This window comes from Ambystoma mexicanum, chromosome 10 (genome assembly GCF_040938575.1).
Source record: "Ambystoma mexicanum isolate Mex_15411 chromosome 10, UKY_AmexF1_1, whole genome shotgun sequence".
In the NCBI taxonomy this organism is placed as follows: Eukaryota; Metazoa; Chordata; class Amphibia; order Caudata; family Ambystomatidae; genus Ambystoma; species Ambystoma mexicanum.
Window position 1 is genome coordinate 917436193 of NC_090932.1, and position 27589 is coordinate 917463781.

Consider the following 27589-nt stretch of genomic DNA (forward strand, 5'->3'; position numbering starts at 1 on the left):
GGCCCTGTGTTAATGCGTGTCCTGCCCTTACCGCAGTAGGGTTCCTTCTAATCCCTGGCTCTTGTATTAAGTAAGGGTAATGCGCAGGAGGCTCCAGGCTCAGTACCCTGCTTTATTAAGTACAGCAGCTTATCTGGTCTCTCTGACAGCTCAGAGTCTTGGTAGGGTGCACTAGTATGTGTGCCTGTGTGGCTGGTGCTGCTGTAGTGAGACTAGTGTTTAGTCTTGGTAGGGTGCACCAGTACATGTAGCTATGTGGCTGGTGCTGCGGCTGTGAGAGTAGTGTTGAGGCCTGGTAGGGTGTGTCGGTGTGTGCTGCGATTTTACAAACATAATGGGTCATATTGATATGTATGCATAGCATTCACTGGGAGAGCTTTATGTTTTAAAAAGTGCTTCTGAGGAGAGAGGGGTTAGTCTCGGGAGGATAGCTCAGCGGCAATGTGTTCGCCTTCCCCAGGATTGCGCTTAGAAACCTCTGGGTATTTAAGCGTGTTATAAATACGCAACTAAGAAAAAAAAAACTATTACGTAATTGAAAAACAAACAATTCCTGTAATAGCGCCTTGATGCCCACGGGCTGTGTGTGCGCTTTAAAAATGCAAATAAATAAATAATTTGCTGGATGAGCAGCAGATTATTGTAAAACATTTTTATTTTAACACTGTGTTATATATGGTTATGCTATTCTGTTAAATGTCTTACTTTTGAGACATTAGGTTATGTCCATAGTATTTTTAGTGAGCGCACTTTTTTATGGCCTATTTCAATGGGAGTCGGCCTGTTTTGGGCTTGTTTTTGAGGAGCATTCAGCTTTTTTTCCCACTTGGACCTGGCAACGTGGGCAGCAATGGCGGCGGAAGAAGATTCAGCGGCCGTGCTGGTGGGCACGAAAAACTGGAAAATAGTGCTGAAAAGGTAAGTTGCACTGGTTTATTTGTGTGTTTTGAACTCTGCTTCTGCTCTAGGCTGATAGCAGGCTGACTGGCTCCAGCAGCCGCACGCTGGGTTCAAATACCCGCCTTGTTGTTTCAGGGCTGGGAATGGGATGTGCGGCATGATACAGCCCCGTTTCGACCTTGGAGCCAGTGACTTTAATTTCACCTCCCCGCGATCAGCTGTGAGCGATGCCTGGGTGTCCGCTGCCCCTCGGCACGCATGTGTATCCTCCGGCTCCCCAAGAGATGCATTCTGACCTTTGCTCCCGAGCCGGCTGCCGCAAACAGAGGGTGGAGTGGACCTCGGAGAATGGAGCTGGCTGGGAGAATTATTTGTCCGTCCGGCCATTCCTCGTGTGTACCCCTACCAAAGAAATCTGGATTGAAAGTGGGTTGCTATTGGATTTTCCCAAACATTTAAATCCTCTTTAAATCCTCTTTAACTCCAGAAACTCCCATTGTACTCAGTGGATTGCTTTTGGCTTCATGCACCCTGAAATATGTTAATTAGCAATCCTCAGTGGACTGCAATCCCAAAACAATCCAAGCAATCCAATCCCCAAACAATCCATTAAAAATCCTAAAGCAATCCAATCCCCAAACAATCCACTAAAAATCCAAAAACAATCCAATCCCCAAACAATCCACTAAAAATCCAAAAGCAATCCAATCCCCAAACAATCCACTACAAATCCAAAAACAATCCAATCCCCAAACAATCCACAAGCAATCCACTAAAAATCCAATCCCCAAACAATCCTATAACAATCCAAAAGCAATCCAATCCTCAAAACAATCCAGCAAAAATCCCAAAGCAATGCCATCCCCAAACAATCCTATAAAAATCCAAAAGCAATGCCATCCCTAAATAAATCCAAAAACAACAGATTACATCTGGCTTCCTTTTGGCTTAATGCACACAAAATGTTATTTAGAAATCCTCCTCTTAGAAATCCAAAAGCAATGCAATGCAATCCGCAAATAAACCTTTTGAAATCCAAAAGAAATTAATGTAGTCACCAAATAATACTTTACAAATCAAAAAAACAAAGCAATCCCCAAAATATCCTTTAACTATATAGGTATTATTTTGGTTTATGAGCTGGAAATAAATTTGAGTTTAACAAAAATAATGTTCGCTATAATCCTGAAAAGAAATGCTTAAAAACACATTTGGTGCACTTTGTTGAATTGGGCTTTAAGAGCGTCACTATGGCTTAATTGCTGCCCATTTCAGAGAGTTGCATTTTCAATTGCTTTTAGAACAATAGTGATGACTTATTAGGTCACAGTCATTTAGGTAAAATGGCCATGAAAGTCAAGACCATGTAATGGCATATTAACTATATTTGAAAAGAATCGACACATTTTTTTCCTCCCACTATATTTATTAAAAAAGAGGCAGAGGTTCAATCGGACACTGTGTACATAGCACAAAAACACGACTGTAGCAATCCCAAACATGGGTGCTTTACAATTTAAAAATAAAGGGCGAGAGGGGACCCAGAACCTGTCTGGTGGGGTCCAGCCCAGGGAGCAAGGGTGAGAGGGGACCCAGAACCAGTCCAGGGAGTCGCACGAGTCTCCAGGCCCATCCCAGGGAGCAAGCGAGTCTGGTGGGGTCGAGCAACGGTGAGAGGGGACACAGAACCAGTCCAGGGAGTCACACGAGTATCAGTGCCCAGCCCGGGGAGCAAGCGAGTCCGGTGGGGCCCAGCCCGGGGAGCAAGCGAGTCCGGTGGGGCCCAGCCCGGGGAGCAAGTGAGTCCGGTGGGGCCCAGCCCAGGGAGCAAGGGTGAGAGGGGAGCCAGAACCAGCCCAGGGAGTCACACGAGTATCCAGGCCCAGGCCGGGGAACAAGCAAGTCTGGTGGGGCCCAGCCCAGGGAGCAAGCGAGTCCGGTAGGGTCCAGCCCAGGGAACAAGCGAGTACGGTGGGGTCCAGCCCAGGGAGCAAGCGAGTCCGGTGGGGTCCAGCCCAGGGAGCAAGGGTGAGAGGGGACACAGAACCAGTCCAGGGAGTCATAAAAGTATCCAGGCCGAGACCAAAGAGCAAGGGAGTCCGATGTGCTCACTTAATGCGCAACTACACTTGTGTAGAAAAGACCAGATTTGGCTCCTTCTTCATCCGGTAGTTGCCAATTTTATTTTGGAGGGCTTTTCTGTACTCGGATGCAGAGAGTCCTCAACGTCCATTACCTTGGCTTGTACATGGATACATTCTGAAATGCAAAAAAGATTGTGTAAAAAGTTTGAAGAGAGCAAGTAAAGTACTTCTAATGAACAGGCAGATGTAAGGTGGTGTTCGGGGATGGATTATTTCTAGAACATGTGCCTGCCACAGGTTGACACATGGCTGTGAGAAACGAAGAATAGACAATGTGCACTGTACACCCTCTAACGTGCTTTCGGAATTCCATTTATACCTTGTACAGCCTCCTGTCGATGACGATCCAATGTTAACCTCCCCTTTGCTGCCATCAGTAGTTCTTTGGTCAACAAAAGATCCAGCAGCTTGTTCAGAAGGTAACGTGCTGGGTTGTTAGTCTGTGATTTTTTGGCTGTCATTACAATCTCCCTCAACTTCACGGGGTTCACCAACACATCTGCAAACCTGCATTCCCATCTGTCCCAAGGGGTACTTTACTCTGTGGACACAAAACATGAAATATTACTACATTTCTCAAAGCTGTCAATCTGGATCAAACCATGGGAGTTCCTTAGAATTTAATATATATTAGTGGCACTTCCACTAAAAAACTAAAACAGTTTTTTGGCTCTCCGTTTATCTTGTTTCCCACTTCTTTGCATAATTGGTATACTGTGAGGAAATGACCAACCTCATGTTTCCCCATGTACAGTGCATTGGTAAAGGAGCAATACAAGCAAAACAAATAAAATATAGTACTGTAGGCAGTTGAGACTATTGGAACTAGTGCCCAACAGTATTCGTTCTGTTGGAACCACAGGGTTTGAAATGGAGGGGAGTATGGGGCTATTTAGCCCTGCTTGTAGCCTTGAAGAGCCTGGTTAGCTTTACACCATGCATACCAAGAGCTACATTTGGCTCCCGGGCCAACTGATGCTGATCACGTATACCTATGGGAAGATCACGTATACCTATGGGAATTTAACTGTGTTTTTGTAACAATCTATAAATAAACCTTAGGACATCAGTATGACACTTGAAGCATAACGGATCATAAGTAATGGACAAAGCGATATGTTTGCATCTTGTGGAACGCTGCACTAGCTCCTGCTTATCAAATCCCGGACCGCCTTATGGGCCTCAGTGTGGGCATATAATGAGTGATGGACAATAACCAGTGAATACATGAGCCACAGTATTTGAGCTACCTTTTGCCACCCTCTGACACAGTCGTTTAGAAGCTTCATAGGACTGTTGGGGTGGAGGGTTTGAGACTAGGGTGGAGAAACACAGAAGTCTACAACCAATAGCATTTGGAATGAGAAAAAACATTTATTTATGTCATAGCGGCACCAACCAACTTTTGTATAACTCAAAGGCCACTTACCTCTGATGCAGTTGATGGACCAGGGTTGGGATTTGGATCGGGATGAGATAAAACTTTCTATGGCTCCCGTCTGCCTCCTCTTTATCCACTGAAGGGCCAGTTTCACGCACTTCTCAACTGCTACCTGCTGGCGGGAATTCATTGTGTCCTAGTATGCTGAAATAATAGCACAAAAATTAATTACACATTTTAATACAGTAAACATTTTAATGACAATTACCAAGATTGCAATGCAGTTATTCAACGCACGTACCGGTTAAGCTTTCCATCATATTGTCATCTTATTCTATCAGTGGCCGATCAACCGTTCCCATTGTTGCTGGTCCATAATCGCCAAATGACGATTCCATGCTCTACCCTCAAGACACTGCTCATGTCTTCATGTTCAGCATCTTGTCCACAATGAGCTACTCCTGCCCCATTTACGTCCTGGTGCATTTCTAGTCTGCCTGGCCTAGGATGGGACTCAGTGAAATTTGACTGGTGGCCCAATAGTGGCCACAGAGCTTGTGGACTATATGGTGGTGGCAGCATGGCCTTACTGAGTTTGTCTGGCACATGTTATTTCCCCACGAAAGGGGTGATGGAGATCGGGCAATAGTTTCCCAGAATGGATGTTCATATTTTATATATATTGCGCTCGTACACAAGTGTGTCAGAGCGCGGCAAGGGAGGGGAACAGGGGGGAACAAAAACAGCGATCTTACTAGGCCTGGTGACATTGAGAACACGCAAGTGCATGGTAGAGGGGAAGGGGAAAAGTGCATGGAAAAGGGGGTGGGGGCGTGGGACGCCGGGAGCAGAGGAAACAAAAAATAAATAATAAAGGCAATAAACAGTGGTAGTGCAGCCAGCAAGTGGCAAGTGCTGGGTTAAAGAAGCAGATATGGTATGTCTGGTAAGTGCATGAAGAAAAAGGGTGTGGGGCCTGTATGGGTACAGATACAGACCACAGAGCAAGGGGCAGCCTGGAGGCAGTGCGGTTGGGTGGCAGGGTGAGCAGGTACCAGGAGGTACCAGGGCCCGGAAGACAGAGGGTGGGACAGGTGCACGGTGACAAGATAGAACAGATCAGCAGGGGAGAGGGCGAAGGCAGAAGCAAAGAGGAAGGTCTTGAGGTGTTTCTGGAACCAGAGGTAGCAGTGAGGCTGTTCCAGAGGGAGGCCCCAGCCAAAGGCAGATCTACCCCCAGCTCGCTTCTTTGAAAAATCACTGACCCTGAGGGTAGAGGAGCGGAGAGCTAGAGAGGGGAGGTATTTGCGGAGGGTTAGCTTAAGCTATTTAGATCCCAGAAAGCCTTGTGGACAATGCAGAGAGTTTTGAATGTAATCCTTGAATCTACTGGGAGCCAATGGAGAGATTTCAGGGCTGGAGAGATTTTAGCTCTTGCCATTTATGTAGTATACCACCCAAACATAATCACTTCTTGGTGATAATGTGCCTGGGAATCCCAATTACGCATAGGTTATTAATGTAACCCCCTACAACCAAAACACTAATGCATATACACATTTTTTTCCCCTCACCACCTCCCAGGTTTCATTCGCGCAATGCAAACTTGGAAAGAGAAAACGGATAAACCCGACACTAACAGAAAGTACTCTAAGCCACACTAACAGAAAGTACTCTAAGCCACCATTTTAAAAGACACTGTAGTATTATTCCGGGATGCAAAAAGCATGATGTATCACACATAAGTAATTGTTGTAATAATGTTTTAATGCTGTTTCATCAGGACGCTGATACAATGACAATACAACCATTTTGTGGTGTTGGTGACAGCCATTGGTTGCAGAACTAATCTGCTGTACGTCTCGAAATGGCCTAACTTCATTTGTATGTAAAGTACTTCATTTATCGCATTGCATTTCTTATATGTACCTGTACTTATTTAAGTGGACGCTGCCCCCTCCATCTTTGTGCTGCTGAAAACGTATATCTAGCTTCCGTGGGAGTTGTGGAGTCCCACAATTTGTTTAACAATCTTCTCTCATAAATTATGCCTCATTCAACCAATCGGACAGGCTGCAAAAACATGCCGAGAGTGACCGAAATTAAGACTGTGTGCAGCCTTCTACTATCTTCACCTGCTCCCCATGGTGCTAGTGAACATTTTGACACCTAGCTTCGCACATTTTTAATCAACGCTAACACGTTTTTTTTATGTTCACTCAACTGTTGCCGCTTTCTCGAATTGCCCTCTCCCCCATGCCCCCTCTTCCCCGCAGAATGACTAAAAGTTCGACAATTCAACATTCGAAACGTTGAGATTAACAGGCCGATTCATGGAATTAATGTGCGCCGAAAAAACGGCGCACGCGTGCGAAAACATGCGATTCGCAGTGAAATAGCGAAAATCGCAGTGCAAGTGCGATTATCGCACAGAAAACATCGCACATCAATTCATGGAAGTCCGTGCACGCGCAAAATGTGGGATGTGCGCTGAAAAAGTGCGTGGCGCACGCTGGCGCACAGGTCATCGAACGCCGTGAGATAAGGCCACAGCGAATTACAAAAAAACATAGCGCGGCGCACATAACAAAACTAGGCATAACACGGGGCGTCGCACGCAGAATGGGGAACAACTCGTGAAAATGTGGGTGTCACGGGGGAAGTACAGGAGGCAAGTGCGCAGAACGCCCACACGCTCGCCTACAACACGTATTCATGGAATCGAATAGGGAAAAACAGCCCGCGGCCAAAGACGCGCACAGGCCCATACATGTCCGCCACACGAAAGCAGGCGGTAGCGTCCCTGCGCAGGAAAAAAATGTGCACCAAAGTCCTACACGCGCGAGAAGGCCCACACGCGATCGGGCCTGGGGGAGCGTGTGCGTGTATTACAGAGGTGCGCGAGAAGTTTCACACGCGATCGGGCCTGGGGGAGCGTGTGCGTGTATTTCAGAGGTGCGTAAGAAGTTGCACACGCGATCGGGCCTGGGGGAGTGTGTGCGTGTATTCCAGAGGTGCGCGAGAAGTTTCTCATACGCGATTGGCCTGGGCGCGTGTATTTCAGGGGTGCGCAAGAAGTTCCACACGCGATCGGGCCAGGGGGAGCGTGTGCGTTTATTTGAGGTGCGCGAGAAGTTCCACACGCGATTGGCCTGGGCGTGTGTATTTCAGAGGTGCGCGAGAAGTTCCACACGCGATTGGCCTGGGCGCGTGTATTTCAGGGGTGCGCGAGAAGTTTCTCACACACGATTGGCCTGGGCGTGTGTATTTCAGGGGTGCGCGAGAAGTTCCACACGCGATTGGCCTGGGCGCGTGTATTTCAGGGGTGCGCGAGAAGTTCCACACGCGATTGGCCTGGGCGCGTGTATTTCAGAGGTGCGCGAGAAGTTCCACACGCGATTGTGCTGGACGCGTGTATTTCAGAGGTGTGCGAGAAGTTCCACACGCGATTGGCCTGGGCGCGTGTATTTCAGGGGTGCGCGAGAAGTTTCTCACACGCGATTGGCCTGGACGCGTGTATTTCAGGGGTGCGCGAGAAGTTCCACACGCGATTGGCCTGGGCGCGTGTATTCCAGAGGTGCGCGAGAAGTTTCACACGCGACTGGCTTGTGCGCGTGTATTTCAGGGGTGCGCGAGAAGTTCCACACGCGATCGGGCCTGGGGGAGCGGGGTACGTGTATTTCAGGGGCTCGTGGGTGTTTTTACACGCGATCGGGCCTGGGTGAGCGGGTTACGTGTATTTCAGGGGCTCGCGGGTGTTTTTACACACGATCGGGCCTGGGGGAGCGGGGTACGTGTATTTCAGGGGCTCGCGGGTGGTTTTACACGCGATCGGGCCTGGGGGAGCGGGGTACGTGTATTTCAGGGGCTCGCAGGTGGTTTTACACGCGATCGGGCCTGGGGGAGCAGGGTACCACTCACCGTCTGCCTTGCGTGTAGAAGAACGCGTAGCCAACACCCACCTGCTGTGAAGTAATAGCGTGTGAACCCCAACGCCTGCAAAACACACGCACCGCACCACACAAAAAGCAAAGCACGTGCGCGATACGTCACAGACACGCATACGCGCGAAGGGCCTTTGATCCAATGGAATCGCGTATGCGTGCTGACGCGCAGAATTTTCACGTGCCAAATCACTCCGTATCAAGCTGGCCACGCGTAAGCACACGTAGACCACGCTCCTGCCCAAAAGGCTGAATTACTGCCCCCCAGAACCCCGAGCAGCCTCCCACGAGCCATCTGCTGCTGCCTGCCTGCTGCCACCGTGCCCTGCCATTTGGTGCCTGCACATCAGCCATCTGCAGGGGTCCAGTTGCTGTGTCCACCCCTACTGGGATACCATCGCTCCACAGCCCAGCCCCAGGACCCAGTTGTCCATCCACGCCTGCCTCGGGGGTCGCCATGTCGGGGCAAACACCATCCGAGACCACTGGCGACCCCCAGCCAGAGGGGCAGAGGGCCACCAGCTTCAGTCAGAAGGAAGTTGGTGTCCTGGTGGAGCTTGTCCTGGGGCATTATGATGCCCTCTTCGGATCACCACGCGCCGACAAGGAAGGACGGGACAGGATCTGGGACGACTTTGTGGTTGCCATTAACGCGGAGGGGTTGGCAACCCGCAACATCAAGCAAGTCAAGAAGCGCTGGGAGGACTTCAGGTCCAGGACCCTCATAAAGGCCCGGCGCCTCGTGGAGGGGGGCCGGCGCAGCATGAGTACGCCCAGCGCTCCATGCCCAGATCCTTAAGAGGCAGACCCGTCTGGAGTCGAGCGGTAAGTGGCCAAGCATTGCTGTGTGAGACAGGGCATGTTGCAGCGTGCTGGTTGTCTGATACTTGCCTTTATGTGTGACATAGGCCATGTACGCGTGTGTGTGTGCAGGGACATCATGGTCAAGCATGTGAGACCAGTAATGTGTGAAGCACACGGTTGGTGTATGTGTTTAAATGTAACATGAGGAGCCCTATGCGGAATGGACACATGAGAGCATGCCAGTCTCTGTTCCTGGACATGGGTGTGGGTGAGGGATGGGTGCTGATGCCATGTACATGTATGGTGTCCATGTCTGTGTTTCTGACCTGCGTGTCTGTGACTTGTGGATGCCATGGATGCATGACACATGTCTGTGACAATGTTCAGATTCACTGATGCAGCCTAGTTATCCTTGCATCCACTGTGTCTGGGATGCAAGGTCCAGATGGATGAAAGTACGTTGAAGTGTGTGCATGTGATAGGCATGACCCATGATGCATGCGAGTCCAAAAACAACATTGTATGCTTCAAGAGTCCCTTGGACATGTTTGCTTATGTCCATAGCATGCGCCATGCCTGTTACTGCATGTGTTTTGCCTGCACTGACCCATGTATTGTGGAGGGACATGATGGAAGTGATCTTTGACAGTGCCACTCATCTGCTATTGCTTCCTGTTTAGGGGACCATTGTACAGTACCCTGATGCTTGTGTTCTATGTCTCCCTCTACACAGCACAAAGTGAAGAATAGGGCGGAGACGGCGCTGTGGAGCTAAGCGGCGGGGATGCCCCCACGGCTGCAGCGGAAGGGGTGGGTGAGCCCCCACAGGGGCTTGCTACGGCAGAAGACGGTGTGGAGCCATCAGGTTGGTGGTTTCCACAGAGGAGGAGGAGGCCGCTACTGAGCCGCACATGGGGCCTGGTGGGGGCATCCCTGCTGGTGCAAGTGGTGCAGTCCAGAGGAGGGGCAGGAGGCAGCACAGGTCGCCGTGGAGGTGCCTGTGCATGTCACTGTCCCTGACACTGTGACTGCACCACCATGCACCAGCAGGGATGCCCCATCCCAAGCCCGTCCGCAGGTAGGGGGGATGTCCATGTCATCTGACTCCCCTCTGCCTCCAGACGAGGGGACCCCTGGCCGTATGGAGAAGGTCCTGATTGGTGTCGCGTTGCGCACGGCTGTCATTCGTGATGAGGTGCGTGCTTCCCGGGGGGAGCACGCACGTCATCACGAAGAGCACCGTGCCAACGTGGCCCAGTTGGGAGCGGTCATGGTCGGGGGTCTCGTACATGTGTTGGGCACTCTGGCAACCCTCTCCTCCTCTGTGGAGGCTATGCGCCAGTCGTACTCCATGCCGTCTTCCGGCCCAGATGCCACCAGGGCCCCCTGTGGACCTACCCCGACCAATGCAGCCACCTCGGTGGGGATCCCATCCCTGCCACAGTCGGGAGTCGGAGGTCCAGCAGGGGTGGACACACCAGCAACTGGACCCCAGCAGATGGAGGATGTGACGGCATCATCGGGCAGGGCACGTGCATGACGGCGTCGGTGGTTTCCATCAGCTTGGATGCCGTCGTGCTGGCACAGGCAGTTGCGTCGGAGGCAGCGGCAGGCTCGACGTGCGAAGCATCATGGCTCGGGGCCATCAACATCAGGGGTGCAGGTATCGGCCGGAGGGCAGGAGAACCCTGGAATGGGAGTGGCTTCCGTGTGGGAGCGGTTGGGCCAGCAGATAGGTGCGGAGCGGCAGCGGGCAGAGGAGGAACGGCTCACAATGGTCAGGGCGGAGAACTCCATGCGGAGGGCGCTGAGGCGGGCTGAGTGCCTCGAGGGTCTTCGCAGGGAGTTGGAGCTGGACACTGCATTATCCCTGCGGGACCTCGGGGCCAGGGAACATGCCCGCCTCCAAGCCATTGACCAGGAGTTCGATGATGCCCTGGCCCATGACAACAACCAGTGAGCCGTCGGACTAGCCCGCTGCCCTTGTAAATAGTTATGTAGTTAGTGTTAGGTTTCCTTTGCTTTTTTATTTATTTTGGACCTTTTGGACAATGGGCCACATTTTTGTATATAGTTTTATTTTATTAGGTAGTATTTTTATGTAGGTTTCATTTCTTCAGTTGGGATCATGCACCTTGGTTTGTTTATCTGTATATAGTTGACTGTTGGATTTTTAATTTTTTTTTTGGGATTTACCCATGGAGCAATGGTTTTCGGTTTTGTTTTTACCTTGGATTTACTTTCTTGAACTGTGACTTTGGACACCTTTCCTTTAGATTATGAGTTTTCGTTTTTCATTATTTTACGGACATGCTGCTTTTGGTTTTTGATTCCCATTGTCATTTGTTTATTTTTAATTCCATTTATGCTGTTTTTAATACATTTTTTTATTCAAACTTCAATGTGTAGTATCATTTCATTGGTATCATGCATATCATGATATGGGTTTTGAGATTCACTGACACCCATTGGGTGTATGTGAGGGCCATGTGTTCATTTCCAAACTTGCTATTGGGGTTCTATCATGTCATTGCCATTTCTAAGTGGGTGGATGCAATACTCGAGTGGGTGTTTTGCATTTGGAGGCTGACCATAAGGGCCAGGGATCTAGATTGTGATGACATGTTGGCTGGGGGACATGTGTGGGGGCCTGCTGGCAGGTGCCCCGCAATGCTGGGGGGTGGGGGTGCAGGGGGACATGAGTGGGACATGAGTGGGGGCCTGCTGGCAGGTGCCCCGCAATGCTGGGGGGTGGGGGCGCAGGGGGACATGAGTGGGACATGAGTGGGGGCCTGCTGGCAGGTGCCCCGCAATGCTGGGGGTGGGGATACAAGGGGACATGAGTTGGTGATCAGTAGTGCAAGGAGACATGTGCCTTTGCTGGGGGGCATGCCCATGTTGGGTGGGCTGCCTGCGGGACATGACCAGGGATGCAGGGTAGTCCCCTGTGGTGTGGGCTGCCTGCAGGGGCCGTGGAGGGTGTACAGGGGACACCTGGGAGGACCCACACTGCCAAATCACATGTAGGACTCCCCGGCACCCCTGAAATACACGTACCCTGCTGAAATCGTGTGTGAAAATTCTCGCGCACCCCTGAAATACACGTACCCTGCTGAAATTGCGTGTGAAAATTCTCGCGCACCCCTGAAATACACGTACCCTGCTGAAATCGCATGTGAAAATTCTCGCGCACCCCTGAAATACACGTACCCTGCTGAAATCGCGTGTGAAAATTCTCGCGCACCTCTGAAATACACGTGCCCAGGCCAATCGCGTGTGGAACTTCTCGCGCACCTCTGAAATACACGCACACACTCCCCCAGGCCCGATCGCGTGTGGAACTTCTCGCGCACCTCTGAAATACACGCACACACTCCCCCAGGCCCGATCGCGTGTGGAACTTCTCGCGCACCCCTGAAATACACGCGCACAGGCCAATCGCGTGTGAAACGTCTCCCACACCTCTGGAATACACGCGCCCAGGCCAGTCGCATGTGGAACTTCTCGCGCACCTCTGAAATACACGCGCCCAGGCCAATCGCGTGTGGAACTTCTCGCGCACCTCTGAAATACACGCGCCCAGGCCAATCGCGTGTGGAACTTCTCGCCCACCCCTGAAATACACGCGCACAGGCCAATCGCGTGTGAAACTTCTTGCGCACCTCTGGAATACACGCGCCCAGGCCAGTCGCGTGTGGAACTTCTCGCGCACCTCTGAAATACACGCACCCAGGCCAATCGCGTGTGGAACTTCTCGCGCATCTCTGAAATACACGCACACGCTCCCCCAGGCCAGATCGCATGTGGAACTTCTCGCGCACCTCTGAAATACACGCACACGCTCCCCCAGGCCAATCGCGTGTGGAACTTCTCGCGCACCTCTGAAATACACGCGCCCAGGCCAATCGCGTGTGGAACTTCTCGCGCACCCCTGAGATACACGCGCCCAGGCCAATCGCGTGTGGAACTTCTCGCGCACCCCTGAGATACATGCGCCCAGGCAAATCGCGTGTGGAACTTCTCGCGCACCCCTGAAATACACGCAAACGCTCCCCCAGGCCCGATCGCGTGTGAGACTTCTCGCGCACCCCTGAAATACACACACACGCTCCCCCAGGCCAGATCGCGTGTGGAACTTCACGATCGCGTGTAGTACTTCTCGCGCACCCCTGAAATACACGCGCCCAGGCCATTCGCGTGTGGAACTTCTCGCGCACCCCTGAAATACACGCACCCAGGCCATTCGCGTGTAATACTTCTCACGCACCCCTGGAATACACGCACACGCTCCCCCAGGCCCGATCGCGTGTGAAATTTCTCGTGCACGCGTGTTCCCGACACCCGTAATACTCGTTCCACGCTTTGCGTTTGCTGTTTGCCAGTCCGGGAAACTGGTACAGGGTTGGTGCAGCCCTTTGCGATGGTTTTGCAATCTTGATGGCTTTTCCTTGCGCGAGGGCGTTCTTGGGGGCATAACTGGCGCTGCTGCAGGGTCGCTGCGCCACTCTGCGCCACGTCTGCTTTTGGAGGCGAGAATCCATGAATACGCTGTGCACGGAAATTGATTTTATCGCACGCGGCTGGCGCAGACATTCGCACGGGCACACTGTGCGCCAGCCGCGTGCGACACTTTTGTGAGGAATTACATGAATCGGCCTGTAAATGTGCCTCTGGGGGAAAAGGTGTCTATCACTAAGACCTCCAATTTTCACAAATCGAGCATGTTCGAGGAATGTGCTATGCTTGGGGAGCTGTCCATGCATGCGCCCGGTCACTGATTTGATTGTACTTCTTCTGTGCAACATGCTAGAATATAACTGATTTACTTGTTCATTCAGACGACATGTTAAGCAGTCCATCCCAAGGTTTCTGTCCCATTTTGTTCAAATATTTCCAATTTGAAAAATATTGCCGCTCCTCTACTGTTTGAATGCGAAGTCCTGCCATGAACTCAGGCATGCACTTAGTCTATGTTGAGAGTAAACCAAGGCCTCTTGCGTGCTTAATTTACAATAGCTCCCTTTTATTGCAGAAATCCGCATTTCGTGTAATTGTATATTTTTACACAAGTTTCCTGTAGGTATAAAGTTTTCGTAACTTTTCCTGACATGCCGATTGATGTGCGCGGGTGCGGGTAGTGTGTTGCTCTGTTGTATTGCAGCATTTAGTTACACTACTAGGCTGTGCTTGACTTTCTTGCATTTCACTGTTCCTGGCATCCCGACGTTGCTTTTGTGGCTGTGCTAATTCTTTTGCATTTCCTATTGAACTCATAACTAGAAATACATTTGGGAACAGATTCTCAGCTGGACACATCTGTAACAAATCTGTTTTGGGAACAAACGATTAGCACTCTGTAGCTCATTTTCGAAAATGTCACATTATTGAACTACAGAGCAGGGGACTATCCAGCTGCAAGAGTGTGGCGGTGTGGGGTGATGGTGGGGGTGGTGGTCGAGCCACGAAAAAGGTCCTTCTGCTCCCTCCCACAAATGCAGTGCGCGTGATTTCATAGCGTCTCATTCAACGGCGGAAAAGCCCCCTTACCCCCCCCCCCCCCGCCCAATCATCTATTTTGGTATCATTAGTGCAGATTCATTTTTTTAAATTATGTGTTAAAATGCAAACTGCAGGGAGCTCGTCTATGGGGCCACTGTCCAGGCTCTGTGGGGCAAAATACATGCCAACCTCAAAATGTGCATATGGTTTGCACCAACATAAGTGGCTTCACCGAAAAGGACATTGCAAGGTGCATCACCAGTCTTTGATATTTGGAGGCACCATGGAAGTGACTTTAGAATAAGTTGCTATAAGTAAGCCAAGTGGCAAATAACTGTGGTGCAAAATACCTAAATTGCACCATTATTATATATGAAGCAACTCTATAGTCATTAGGCTTTTTTTTATAACAGCATGATATATGAACATAAGCTGTGAAGTGAATCACTTTCAGAGCTACAGGTAAGACAAAGTGTGAATTAATGATTTGCCCAGGATCACACACTTTGGTTAAATGGTGAAACCGGCATGTGGACAATTTAAGCAACTGAACACATCTTCCCAGATTTAGTTGATATAGATATTTAGAGGTTTTGCTTTGCATTTCATGTGCTTAAATAATACTTTACATATAGCAATGCTGCAGAACCAAAACACATTACATAATAAACTAGCCTTTCATAATAAACTAACTATACATTTTACATCGTCATATAAATATGTTGAGCAATACGTGTATGGCTTTAGTTTTATTCTACCCATCCTGCAGTCACAATAGCATCATGCACATTAATGTGAGCCTAAAAATACCCCTTGGGTTTTAAAGCCATAGTCATTATTTCATAAACTACGCAGCATTATGCACCCTTCTCACTTCTGATCACACCCCATTTACATTTCTTAAGGGATAAAAGTCCTTGCTAATAGCCCCCCCCCCTTCCATCAATGTCTGATGGTTTACAGTGTAATGCTCTGTGCCAGGGCAATGAGGGTGCTGAGCAGGAACACTATGCTGGGCACCCTCATTGTTCTGCCAGCAGGACACCGTTCTTCACGTTTGGCAGAGGTGTCCCGCTTCCAAATGTGCCAGTCTATTTCTAAAAGAGCCACTGGGAGGTGGGGATGGGGTCAAGCTGCCCCCAAACCCGTCCCCCGCTCAGTACGTCAATGCTATAGATACAGTAGATTTTTTGATAGACCATAAGGCTTTTATTATGTGCTTGAAAGGTTCAAGTCTTTATTTGAGCCTTTGAGCTCATTTTTCCAGCATTTAGAAACTGGAAGAATCTGGTATGAAGCATTGTAGAAATCGCCAATTAATTATTTGTATTATTATTTGTATAAACTTGGGTTGGTATCCCCTTCAATAAATAACTTGTGGCCGGCCCGTTCTTCCCCCGCTCAGGAAACAATTAGACACCTAATTTTAGTTCTACTTTTGCAAAAAAAAGAATTTATGGTAGTCTGAGCGGGCCTTAACTTTGAAAGCTGAACAAAAATATACCTGTTATACAAGAGCTAGGTACTGGAGAACTAATGTTGAAGACACATGTACTTTTTCGTTTTTACAGATGTATCATCCTTTCTAGATTTTATGCACATTTGTGATATCACATTAATTTCGTTTTTTTCCAACAGTGCTCTAAACTCATCCGACACATTCGTTCAGCAAAAAAAACTAAAGGAGAAACCCAAGAAGAAAAAGACATTGCTCTGCGTGACCTAAGAGAATTTAATAGATCCATAAACAAGATGTTGGTGGAAGCAATGGAAGTAAATCCCGATTTAAACGCAGCCCTTCAATTGTACTTCCAACAGGTAATGGGATATGTTACTATTTTAATTGTCAAAAGCCTAAATCAAATCTGATACATTAACTTTACAGGAAGTTGACGGATCGGTGGTATCGCAAAATCGCAAGAAATTTGATAGAATACGCCGAATGGACAACAGCAATGGAGCTCATGTTTAATGAACACGTAACCTAAATGAATGCTGTAAAAGGCGTTTACGCCATTCATTCACGTTAAGGCTCATTTTCAACCATTGGTATGGCAGAGAGGAGGAACAGAACACAACTTGCGTTTCCACCGCCCCCTCAACTCTGCCTTACAAATGCTCCAGCATTTGCGTTAGCATGGATTTTAATGCTGGGCAAATGCTGGAGATCCTGTATGTTTGGTTAAAGGAATATAAACGTTTGCACTATCCAAAAAGAAAACCATGCATTAAAGCATAGATAAGTGCAATAAAACCACAATTAAAACAAAATCCATATCAAAGAGAAGAAGGCATATCACACAAAATAGTACACATTGCTTAACAAATGTGTTCTACTAGAACCAGACCCAAATAAGAAGCAGTGCTCATAATTAAAAGTAAAGACTGCTTGGCATGCCATTGTATTATGCCTGTGCGATAGGGCATTACGGATTTCCTCAGTGGAAATATGACTGGCCACTATAAACCAACAAGGCAACTCTAGATTCGTGTCAACTATAGAGCATACCACACGGGGTTCATGTACCAAGTGTCCCTTTGCTACTGTTGCTTTTGTATCATTTCATAGTTTCCCCTTTATTACCGTACACATGTCTGCACCATCTTCCACAAGTCCCATTATAAGCATTACATTGAAAGCAGTGTCCGACTCTGTCTTCAGAACTAGAACACAAGTAGAATAAACATTACACTAGCCCCCTTCAGTCTACATGAGCCCGCCATGGACATGGTTGAAAGTACCGCTGATCACATAAATAAAACGAATTTATATTTGCTCTTTTTTTTTTGTTACAACCGTCAGGTCTTGTGTAGCTATTTCTCCCAAGTTTCCCCAATGAATGGCAACATCACCACTGCAGAAATCTTTTCCGTAATATGTTGGTTTTTACAGCGATCTTCAAACATTCATATTTTCCTGTAAACCAGTGGTCTTCAAACTTTTTTTGCTCGGGCTCCCCCTGAGCCAAGTTTGGGCAGGCCGGGCCCCCCTAAAAGTGCCGGATGGACAGTATGTAGAAATCGCCATGAACTTTTGAGTGCCGTCACCGCACCCTACTCCCAGTACAGACCCTGGGCTCTCCCCCACCCTACACCCACCACTTTCCCAGTGCTGCCGCCCATCCTGCTCCCACCACAGTCCCATAACACAAACATACACACATCCATACACATTTAAATAAAAAATAAATCGCCATAAACTTACCTTCTGCAGGGGCCTGCGCATGGTTGCTAAAATGCCCCGCTCCAGGTTGCTCTGCCCGTATGTGCGAGGAGGCGCAGGAGCACCCCCTCGCACATACATACATGCAGTGCCCCAGCCAGCATTTCCAATGAGCTATGCAAGGCTGGCGAAGCAAAACACCCCCAACGTTGCATGGCTCAGTGATCATGTGAGACTGGGGAAATGAACTGTCAAAGGCAAACAGTGTTTCCCTTTGACAGTTCAGCCAGCCCAGGAGCGCACTCCCTCAGCTGGAAAAAGCAGCCAAGGGGGGGTGCTCAGTGTTTCACTGTGCTGGCTCCTCGGATCCTCCATAATGGGTGAGGTGGCCAGTGGGTGGACGCCCCCTCACACATTATGGATGAGTCGGGAGGCTTGGACTGGTCTATAGGGCAATAGGGCGATGACTGTACCAAAAATGCAAAATGCTAGTGTAGGCCAATCAAAATGGGCCAATGTGGGCCAGTTTGAGGAGTTGCCAGTTTGAGGAGTTGCTTCACTATGCAGCTAGTGCTGTTGCTGAATAAATAGTCTTTAAATATCACAAGTTTTTTTTTTAATTTGTTTTTTTTACATTTCATGCTGGGCTCTGGCATCCCCCCCCCCCCTAGAAGGCGGCCGCGTCCCCCTGGAGGGGGCACACCCCACAGTTTACAGTGTAAACCTATAATGCACTGTTACAGAAAGAGCAGTGCAGCCGGCTGCGATATTTGTATTTGTATTTTATTATTTATATAGCGCTTTACAGCATAACAGCCAGAATACATTAAACATGCAACATAGAAGCAATAAAATAAACATGATTCAAACCAGAAAAACAGCATGTAGAACAATTTGCATTTGGGAAGGAAGAGAAGAGGAGATGTATGGGAAGGAAGAAAGGGAAAGGGGAGAGGGAGTAGAAGGAGTAGAAGGGAAGGTGGAAGTCAAAGGAGGGAAGACAGGAAGAGATAAAGGAACAGGAAGGAGGAGTGGGGAGGAGAAAGAAGAGGAGGAAGGGGAGAGAAGTCAGGGAGGGGGGTGAAGAAGGAGTGTTTTTAAGGAGGAACGGAAAGAGGAATAGGTGGAGATGGAGTGGATAGAGAAAGGGAGCGAGTTCCAATGTGGCACGGAGTTGGAAGGAGCGGAAACGAGAGGAGGCACAAGGAGGTGGGGGAACAGAGTAAAAAGTGATCAGCGGAGCGTAGAGAGCGAGAGGGGGCATAGAAAGAGAGAAGAGAGGAGAGGTAAGGAGGGTCAAGGTCATGAAGAGACTGAAAAACGAGACAAAGGAAGTGGTATTTAGGTTTGGAGTGGAAGGGAAGCCACCCTAGGTTGGTAAGTGAATTGGAGATGGAATCATAGGCAGAGAGAAGACCGAGGATGCGGACGGCAGAGTGGTAAAGGGATTTAAGGAGGGGCGAGATGGGAAGATGGGAGACCGAAAAAGATAGAAGAACAGTAGAAAAGGCGAGAAAAGATGAGGGAAGAGATTAAGAGTTTAGTAGCATGGAAAGTAAGAGAACAACGGACTTTACGGATATTAAAGAGGTGATAGCGACAAGAGCGAGTAGTGAGGGAAATGTGGTAAGTGAAGGACAGGGAAGAGTCAAAGTAGATTCCTAAATTCCTCACATGGGTGGAAATAGGAAGATCGGCAGGGGGAAAAGAATGGAAGGAGGGGGGGAGGAGGAAGTGTGTTGGAAGGGAAGAAAAGGACTTCAGTTTTGTCCGTATTGAGAGAGAGAAAATGCAATGACATCCAGTTTTTAATGGCAGTGAGACAGGAGGAGAGTTTAAGATGAAGGTCAGGGGTGAAGAAGGAGAGGAACAGTTGAGTGTCATCAGCATAGAAATGGTGAGAAATTCCAAAAGAGGAGATGAGAGCAGCGAGAAGTGAAGTATAGAGGGAGAATAAGAAGGGACCGAGGACGGAACCTTGGGGAACACCATAGTTTAGAGGGAATGTGGAGGAGGTTTGACCACCCCAAGAGACGGCGAATGAGCAGTTGGAGAGGTAAGAGGAGAGCCAATTAAGAACTGAGTATTTGGAGCCATAGGAGGAAAGAGTATTAAGAAGTAAGGGGTGATCAACAGTATCAAAAGCAGCGGGGAGGTCGAGGAGGACAAGGATTGAGGATTGCTTAGCATAGCGAGCGGTGAGGAGAGAGTTCAGGACATTGGTGAGGGCAGATTCAGTGGAGTGTTTGGGACGGAAGCCAGGTTGAGAGGGGGGGGAAGGAGATAGAGGTTAGAGATAAAGGTCGAGAGTTGAGAATAGGCAAGGCGTTTGAGTAGCTTAGAGAGGAAAGGTAAAAGTGATATAGGGCGAAAGTTAACCACAATAAGGGGATTGGCAGAAGGCTTCTTAAGGATAGGGATAATAGTGGCATGCTTGAAGGCAGTAGGGAAGGTAGCTTTAGAAAGACAAGTATTGAAGAAGGAAGTTAGATAGGGGATGAGTAGAGGGTAAACCTTAGGAATAAGAATGGAAGGGATGGGATCAAAGGGGGCGACAGGGTGGGATTTAAATAGAAGGAGAGAAATGTCAGATGGAGTGATAGGAGAGCATTCAGACATGAAAGTCGTGGGAGGACAAAGAAGGAAGGGAGAGGGAGTAAGAAGGAGAGCAGATGATCTTTTGACGAAGAGAACACATTTTTTCACAGAAGAAGTTAGCAAAGTCTGAGGGAGAAAGAGGAGACATGGAAGAGAGGTCAGGAGAGGGAGGAGAGAGGAGGTGTGATAGGGTTTGGAAGATACGATGAGGATGAGAGGCTTGGGAATGAAGAAGGTTAGAAAAGTAGGAGCGTTTAGCAGAATTAAGGCAAGAATCATATAGCCAGTGATAAGAAAAGTAGGAGGTTTGGTTAGTGAGAGAAGGGGATTTGCACCAGGAGCGCTCAAGGCGACGAAGGAGACGGCGCATCTTTTGCGTCTCCCTCTATTATATTCACTTCTCCTTCACCTTTCACCCCAGTCACCTTCCATCAACTCGCCCTAACCAGCATTCGTATATACCTCCATTCTCACCTACCCCAAAAGCCCCCACCATGTCTTTCTTGGCCTGGCTGGGGAGAATCGAAGGTAATGCTTCCTCCTCTGTGAGGGCTGAGCAACACGGTCCCCAGTTTTTGTTACATCTCAGATGGTGGGCGCTCACCAATGCCACCCTGAACACTGTGGCTACTCCCAGCAGGCCCTTGGAGGAGGTGCTTGTGGTGCCACCATCTTGGTGTGAAAGAAAGCCCCCCCTTACAAAATGCCATTTTTTTTAAAAAAAAACGTATTTTTATTGGTTTTCAGATTAATCACCATCAACAACAGTTTCCTCATGACCTCCTCCCCCTCCCCCTTCGCCCCCTGCTGGAAAGGAGCTCCTTCCAATGCAGCCAAAGTCTTGAGCTTCAGGATCCGAATATGTCCAGAATTCTGATCTTGTGTGGGCACCATTGTTCCATATAGTCACTTTGCAAGTATGCAAGTACTGACCCCCCATTCTTTCTTAAATTTGTCCTGGTCACTCTGAATCCTATAAGTGAGTCATTCCATTCCATTACCACATATGACCACACCTTCTGCAGCCAGTCATGGATTGACGGTGGGGGTTCTTGGTTCCATTTTTGCACTATTGCAAGCCATGCTGCTATTAGTAAGCCCATGAAGCTCTGCTTTTGTCATTTGCCTTGACCGGGGGTCCCACAGCCCACAGAGCCATACGTTTTCTTCCACCTGACCCAGGTCTTAGAAGATCCCCTGCATCTGGGTTAACACATTGACCCAAAACTGTTGGATCTTAGGCATTCCCACCATACATGCTTCCAATCCCCCACCTGCCCACAGCCCCTCCAGCATAAATTGTTTGTGGATACATTGCATGTAGCCTCTCCAGGGTGTAATGCCATTTTATCCACATTTCTCTGGTCTGTATTGCCCGGGTCAGTTTTGGGATGGCCCTCCATATGTGTTCCCATTGTATCTTGGGTATTATCATTTAATGTTTTTTTTCAATTTCATCATATAGTTCCATTGGACCTCCTCATTTTGTGTGTTTTATAAATGTATATGTCTGAGACACATTTTTTGAGCCTGTGTGGGTTGTTAGATAGGATTCAAAGGGGGTAAATTCTCTAGTCGCTGCTCGCCTAATGTTCGGGGTCGTCCGCCAGTGTCGTAGTTGTTCATATTTATACCTGTCTTTTGTTGTCGGTCCTAGAAGGGTCTTGCATTCTTCGTACAATCTAATCTTCTGTTCATGGTACATATCGCCTATTTCTGTGCACCCTGCATCCTCCGATTTTTTGTATGCCCCTCTCTCCATCCCTGGCGTAAAGTCTGGATTTCCGAACATGGGCCTGAAGGGAGCCGGCTCTTGCGTTAGAATCCCTCCCTTTGTTGCCTCATCCCATACGTCTAGTGTTGCCTTTATCACCTTGCTAATCTGGCGGTTTGGGTGTCTAAATTGCTTCCCCTTCCACAGTAGTTCCGATAGTGGTGTGCTTGCCACCGCTCTGTCCTGACTGGCCCAAATCTTGTGCGTGTTCGCTGGGACCCATTCTTTTAATACTCACAGCGGTGATGCTTCATAATATTTGCCGAAGTGTGATAGGGCTAGACCTCCCATATACTTGGGCGCTGTGAGCACCGTTCCGGGCACTCTGGCGGAAGGGGTCTTCTTTTCCATATAAATACCATGATTGCTTTAGTCAAGGCTTTAAAGCAAGATTTGGGCATTTTAATCGGTAGCACCTGGAAGTAGTACAACAATTAGGGAAGGGTGTTCATTTTTATCGAGGTCATTCGGCCCCACCAAGAGATCGACAGAGGGTTCCATATGTCCAAATATTGTTTTATTCTTCCCAGCAATTGCGGGAAGTTCTCCCCGTATAGCTGCTCCAATCGTTTTGTAAGGGTGATGCCAAGGTAGGTCACCCCTTTATCGGCTACTTTTAGTTGCAGGGAGGAGGCTAGCCTCCTTAGCGCATCTCGATCCCCGGGCAGCACTCGCAGTTCCGATTTCTGTCTGTTAATCTTCAGACCCGAGATTGCTCCATAGTCTTCAATTTCTTGAAACCGGGCCGGGAGTGACCTTGCAGGATCTGACATTGCCATCAGCATGTCATCCACATATGCCACTACTTTATGGGATTTTCCTGGCATTTCTATGCCTTTCGGGGCCTCAGAGTCCCTAATTAGTATTAGCAGGGATTCTAAGAAGATCGCGTAGAGAAGCAGAGACATGGGGCCATCCCTATTTTGTTCCTCACCCTATTTTCACTTTTTCTGAGATCTCACCATTTATAGCTATACGCATTCCGAGGTGTTATAGTTAGCCTGGACCATTCTAACAAAGGGGTCCCCAAAGCCCATATGTTTCAGAATACGAAAGAGGAGCGACCATTCTACCCGGTCAAATGCCTTTTTTATCTGCGTCTAGCGAGAGCACTACAGCCGGAGTCTGGGAAATCCCTATCTTCTCCACTAGGTGTATTATTCTTGTGTTATCGTGCATTTGCCTATTGGAGATGAAACCTGACTGATCTTGGCCTATCAGTTTGGGGAGCAAGAGGGTTAACCTGTTCGCCAGGACTTTCGTATATATTTTTGCATCTAAATTGATTGGACGGTATGATCCCAGGAGGTTTCGGATCTTTTCCTGGTTTATGAAAGACTAGGACCTTGGCTTCATTCAGTGACGTTGTTTGCCACCTCTTTAAATGAGTTATAGAGTCTAGTTAGAATTGGGGCCAGAATATCTATGTATTTCCTACAGAAGATGCAGTGTACCCATCTGGAACAGGGGCTTTATTCAGGGGTAGTTCTAGGATGGCTTTTTTTACCTTATCTATTTTTATTTCTTTGTCCAGCAGCTGTCTGTCAGTTTCCAATATGTGCAGGATTTTTATAGAGTTCAAATAGGTTTCTTTTTCCTGACCTGATGGGTTGTCTGATGCATAGAGTGCCTGTCAGAATTTGTTTAAGTTATTCCCTATGTCTTCCGTTCGTGTCTGAAGGATCCCCCTATTGTTCATAATTTATTTTACCATTTGAGTATGTTGTTTGGCTTTCAGCTGTCTAGCTTAGTATTTGTTGGCTTTGTTTGCTTTAGTGTAATACCAATGTTTCAGGTATAAGAGGTTCTTTTCTGCCCGTTTCGTTCAGACCACTTCAGTTGACCCTGTACATGTCTTAAAGCTTTCTTCAGCTTATTCGAGGGCTTCTGTATTATTTCTCCCTGTATTTCTCATAGTTACCCCTCTAATTCTTTTTTTCATTGATTTCTCTGTTTTTCTCTGAACGCTGCAAGCGCAATCAGCTGCCCCCTCATGACCGCATTGAAGGCTTCCCATAGGATTTACCGCAATCGCCTCAGAAACGTTTTGGGTAAAGTATACTTGTTCTGATCGTATTCTCATGTACAGGGTCGAGTAGTATATCAGATGGGAGTTTCCACTGCCAGAGCCTCGGTCTCTTGGGAGTTGGGGCAAATTCCGCCCAGAGTGGAGCATGGTCTGATATTGAGATGGTTCCTAGTTCCATCTTCTGGATTTTCTCCAAGAACCCCGTTGATGCCCAAATATAATCTATCCTGGACATCGTATGATATACATGAGAGAAGTGAGTGTACCCCATTTGTTGGCCCATTCTCTCCTGTCAGACATCACACAGTGACAGTGTTTCCATTTTTCTGCGTAGGTGCTTTGATGGTGCTCCCTGACTCTGTGTTCTGGTGCCACTTCTATCTATATTGGGGTGCCATGCCACCTCCCCCGTTGCAAACCTTTCCAGTTTTTCTAGGGTGTCCCTTAGGACACCACCCTGTCCCACATTCGGTGCATATATTGAGGCTAGCGTTAGTGGTGGATCCTTGAGGAATACATTTGCAAATATGTATCCCCCTGTTTTGTCTGTTTGTGTGTCGTGTACTTGTATCTTCAAGTTAATATGAAATGGCAGAATCACCTCTGCCTTTTTCTCTTGCGCTTTGGCTTGGAGTATATGGTTGTACCCACTCAGGTGATTTTTCCCCTTGTCTTTTTCCCTGACATGTGTCTCTTGTAGCATTAGAACATCAAATTTCCCCCTTTGAAGTAGGTTTTCTATCTTCTTCCTTTTTACCGTGGTGTGCAGGCCCCGTACACTGAATGTTAGGATTCTTATCCCTTTCATCTTAGTGTCTCTCCTCACCCATCCCTCGCGAGTTTCGAGTCCGGCTCTGATTCTTCCCTTCCTGCTTCTCTCCCCAACTCCCATGCACCCCGCCCCTGCACCCCCAACTTGTAGAACCCTCTCCCTTCCCATAACAGGCCTGAGGAGGGTCCAGGGACCTATGGCTGCTTGGGCGAGTTGCCCGTTGCACCTAACCCGGGGTATACTCAGGGAAAACTTTGTGGGGGTTCCTAAACCCCAAATGGGTTTCAAGTGTTTGGCCCAAGAATTAGCCCTCTCCCGGCCTGCAACATCCCTGCAGGAGTAATGATACCTGTTGTCCCCTCAGGAGTTATTTGTTGTTGCAAGTCCCCGCTGGATCGCATGTTCATTGGTTATCAGCAACGCCTCCAGCCCTTCGGCGACCGTCATTTTTTGTTGCCATTGAATTTATTTCTTTGATGAATCATTTTCCATTCTCTAGGTCTCCTTCGTGGTCTGTCCTTGCTTGTTTGCTTTTCTGGGGCTCTTTCATTTTCACGTATGTTCAGGCCCTCCTCGCAGGTAGTCACTCTGTGTTGCTTTTCATCCAATGCAAATAAGAGACCGAACGGAAAGGTCCATTTATATAGAATTTGCTTTGTCGCCAATTCTTTGACCACTGGGCCAATCTCTCACCTTTTCTGTAGTGTTGATTGGGCTAAGTCCTGGTAAAGTTGTATTTCCACCCCATTCATTTGAATTTTCCCCATTGAGCTTGCTTTATGTAGGATTTGCTCTTTCTGGGCCTATGATGAGAGTTCAACCAGGACGTTGCACAGGCGTTTTTTCCAGTTTGCCTGCCTTCCGTGGGCCCACTGGGTGGATTCGGTCTATCTGGAGCTCTTTCTCTTGTTCGCTTAACAGTATGTCTTTAAATACTTGCTGTTCTACCTGTTTGAGGTCTTTTTCTTCCACTGATTCTACCATATTTTTGACCCTTATGTTGGATCTGCGGGAGCGATTTTCCAGATCCTCACATTGGAGTTCCAGATTGTGCGTGAGGCGGATCAGATGCTCTTGTGTTTCTCTGCTTTGCTGCGCCGCCTCCACCACATTTTGCACTACTCTCTCCAGAGTGCAGGTTGCACAGAGAGAACCCTCCGATCGTCTCTTTAATGTGGATTTCGGTGAAAAGATGCCGATTTCAGGATGGATTTCGACAGGATTCTGAAAGCCACAGCGGAGCAACAGGGCTATGTCCCCATCCTCACGCTTCTAAACGGCGCCCTCTTGTCATTTGTTGTTTGATATAGTTGAGCATTTATAATGAATCAGGAGTAAGACGTGGACACACAGGCATTGTGATGATTGCTATAGGCTTTTAATAAGGTAAAAGTAATGTTGGAGAAAGACTTATCTCGCCCTATCACTATAGGCAGGTGTTTCCGTGCCTCAACAAAACTAAAGGATGTCTGTGTCCTATGTCCAAAATCCTATCCTGACCCTCACAAGCTAAACTAAAAGAAATGTGCAAAAGGGCAAAGGCTTTCACTTGGCCATCTGTAGGCTTTCCGATGTTCCAATACAAAGTTCAAAAAGTGCTCAAATAAATTATCGAAGTTCCACACAGTCTCACACTCCTCAGGGGGGGAGGGGTTGCCTTCCCCTGAGTCTCTCAGCTTTCTTGCAGATTTTAACCACAATTCTCTTTCCCAGAAATGTGCAATCATCCAATCCAGGGGATATGACTCCCTTCCCCTATACTACACACAATCAAGGGTTCTTTTCCTCCCCTTGACCCGCTTGGCGCTCTCCACAGTTTGATCACCTTTCCAACCCAAGGGAGTTTGGTTCCTTCCCATGGGTTTCATATACTTCCAAGGGGCTGCCTTTCCTCTTCTGGCACCTCATACTTGTATACCTCTTATTTGAAATTGTGTGTGGGTCCCGTGGGTCCCAGACTCGCAATGACACTGCTTGGTATCTTCTCCTGCCAGGGCTTTCCCAATGTTCTCTTTCCCTTTGGATATGGGTCTCCTGACTCAAAGTCACATTGCCTGGTATACTCTCCTGCCAGGGCTTATTCACTTTGTACCTTGAGTGCGGGTCCCAGACTCACAACTGGCTGTCCTGTTGACTCTCCTGCCAGGACTTCTTCCATATGTTACAATTCAGTTCTATCAGGTACTGGGTCGTTGACCCCCTTTCATTTGTCTCTATTCTAAATGTACTCTGCGTCCAAGCTCCCTTGCCTGGGTTCGCCCTGTGAGTGTCTCTGCCTTCCTTCGTGCAATATACACCTTGAAGAGTCTGCCTCTCTCACTTCCCCTCTCTGGGCTCACTGGTGTTCTCTGGTGGCTTCAGACTTCTCTGCAGCTCTATGCTTCTCCGGTGGGGCACCTCCTACTCCTTCTGCTAGTGTCCCGCCTGTCCTCCGGTATTCGCTGTGGCTGGACCTCCTCTCGTTAGGCTCACTTGCTGCAAGTCTGCATGCGGCAAACTCTTCTCCTCTGGACCTCTCGTGACGGTGCCAATTTGAGACCTTTTGCTCCCTGCTGTACTGGTCTACTTCTCGCTTCCCGGC

The 27589-nt window shown here is 48.3% G+C and overlaps 1 protein-coding gene across 1 annotated transcript in view; it reads left to right on the forward strand.

Moving 5' to 3' along the window:
* The window catches only part of CCDC39 (coiled-coil domain 39 molecular ruler complex subunit), a 933141-nt gene that overhangs the window by 737171 nt on the left and 168381 nt on the right, over positions 1-27589 (forward strand). The window contains exon 18 of the mRNA XM_069618669.1: positions 16311-16490. Within this exon, the coding sequence (XP_069474770.1) occupies positions 16311-16490 (180 nt within the window). The remainder of the gene's footprint in view (positions 1-16310; positions 16491-27589) is intronic.